This window comes from Myotis myotis, unplaced genomic scaffold (genome assembly GCF_014108235.1).
Source record: "Myotis myotis isolate mMyoMyo1 unplaced genomic scaffold, mMyoMyo1.p scaffold_m19_p_11, whole genome shotgun sequence".
Taxonomy (NCBI): domain Eukaryota; kingdom Metazoa; phylum Chordata; class Mammalia; order Chiroptera; family Vespertilionidae; genus Myotis; species Myotis myotis.
In genome coordinates, this window is record NW_023416315.1 from 51,532,988 (window position 1) to 51,534,886 (window position 1,899).

General features: G+C 42.3%; 1 protein-coding gene across 1 annotated transcript; it reads right to left on the minus strand.

Moving 5' to 3' along the window:
* Window positions 1-418: 418 nt before the first annotated feature.
* TAS2R39 (taste 2 receptor member 39) lies at window positions 419-1,378 on the minus strand. The gene has a single exon (XM_036327016.1). The coding sequence runs from the start codon at window positions 1,376-1,378 to the stop codon at window positions 419-421; it is 960 nt and encodes a 319-aa protein (XP_036182909.1).
* Window positions 1,379-1,899: the final 521 nt, after the last annotated feature.

Consider the following 1,899-nt stretch of genomic DNA (forward strand, 5'->3'; position numbering starts at 1 on the left):
GTTTTGGTGGCTATGTCAACTCTGGCAGCACCTTGAGATCTTAAAAAAAAAAAAAACTGTCTAAGTTCCGACACCAGAAATTTTGACTTAATTGATCTAGAGTTAGTCAGGCCTGGACATTGGAATTTCCAAAAAAATCTCCCCTAGAGTTTCTAATTTGGAGCCAACAGCTTTATACAGAGCAAGGAAGGCAGAAATAGCAGGCTCAGGTAAAGGATATGTTAAACATCACTAAGATTGTGCCATGAAGCAAAAGAGAGAAATGAAGACCAAGCACCTCTACAAAAAGCCATACTAGGTGAAGGATCAGATCAGGTTTGGGGAAGAAAAGAAAAGGGAAGAGAGAGGTCTGGGTGAGGGAAAGGCAGAGCTGGCTGGGCCAGATGCTGTGGTACTCTTGCGGTGTCGGTCACAGAGTTTACTTTTTTAGGTAAAGATGAACTTGAGACTGAAGCCGCTTCCAGGCTCTTTTCAACCCAGAATTGTCCTGAATCAGTAGAATGGAGTGACCAGCAGGATAGGCAGCCATGATAACTTTGCACAAAATATCCCAGGAACTGTTGGCATTGAAGATGTTGGACATATAGAGTAATAGAGCAATTGCATTGAAAATGTAGAGAATGAGAAAGTAGCTGATAGCTCTGATGGCCCCCAAGTGAGCCTCCATGCTGGGGTCCCTGGAGCCAGTGGCATTGCTTTTCATGTGCAGGGTGTGCCTCTTGAGAGAGATGATCAGCAGGGTGGCCGCCAGGATGAACATGATGAGAGGAAGGAAGATCCCCAGGTTATAGAGAAGAACCAGGTTGACCACGTTGGTCTCAGTGACATATATTTTCTTAGTAGAGTTGGAGGAGAGGATAGGAAAAGAATTGTTACAATAAACAGTGTATATGCCATAGGAAAAGAACATACTGTAGCCCAAGGCAAAAACCACTGATAGCCACAGAAGCCAGGGCATCAATCCAGTAATTCTCCACTTCAGCTTGAGGAAAAGGCGGTAGGAGAAATCAGCAATCTTCACAAAGTAGAAGAAACTGAGCCAGGCAGAAAACCAGAGGCTACAATAATGTAAGAACATGAAACTCACTTTCAAGGTATCATATACACCATCTTTATAATAAAATTGCGGGGATGTTGAGTAGAAAGTAATTTCTAGTATCATCAAGCTTTGGAGAGCTATTCTGGATATGCTCAGGAAACACAGGATCCTGCCACTCGTGGAGACTGCCTTATTCTGGATCCACTCAGCTGCATTTATAGCCACAATGAACCCATTTGCAATGATGCCAATGATGCATTCCGTGCCCATAACTGTGAAAATTAAGATGATATTAAGTGGTGACAAATTATCCTCTGGGGGACTGCAGGTGTTGGTCATCCTGAGTTGTTACTCCTCTTTGGTGTCTGTTGGAGAATGTCTCCCTAGCATTTGATGGGCAGATCGTTGGTAGCTCCCACTATTCATCTCACAGGAGGAAGCAGTTGGTGCAGCATTTCCAATTCACTCCATTTGTTTGTCTCAGAATTCTTAGCTCCAAATCTGGAGATGCAAATCAGGAGGGATTTGGTTTCTAATCCTCTCCCACGTCCTTTTGGGCATGATGGTATTAGTTTAATCATGGGGCCCCGGGAAGGACTTGGAGAGACACTCTTTCATAAGCCACTAACATGATATTGAGAGTTGTGTTCTTTACTAGCTCCAGTTAATTTGAACATCTGTGTACTAGTTTCACTTGTGACTTTAGAGAACTGATTGAAAATAATAACAACTCTAAAGACAAATATAGTTCCAATGATGTGCAAAGCACTGTTTAAACACCATATATATAATCACATTTAAGCTTCACAACAATCCTCTGAAGAATATACTTTTATTATCTCTACTTTGCAGAGGAGGAA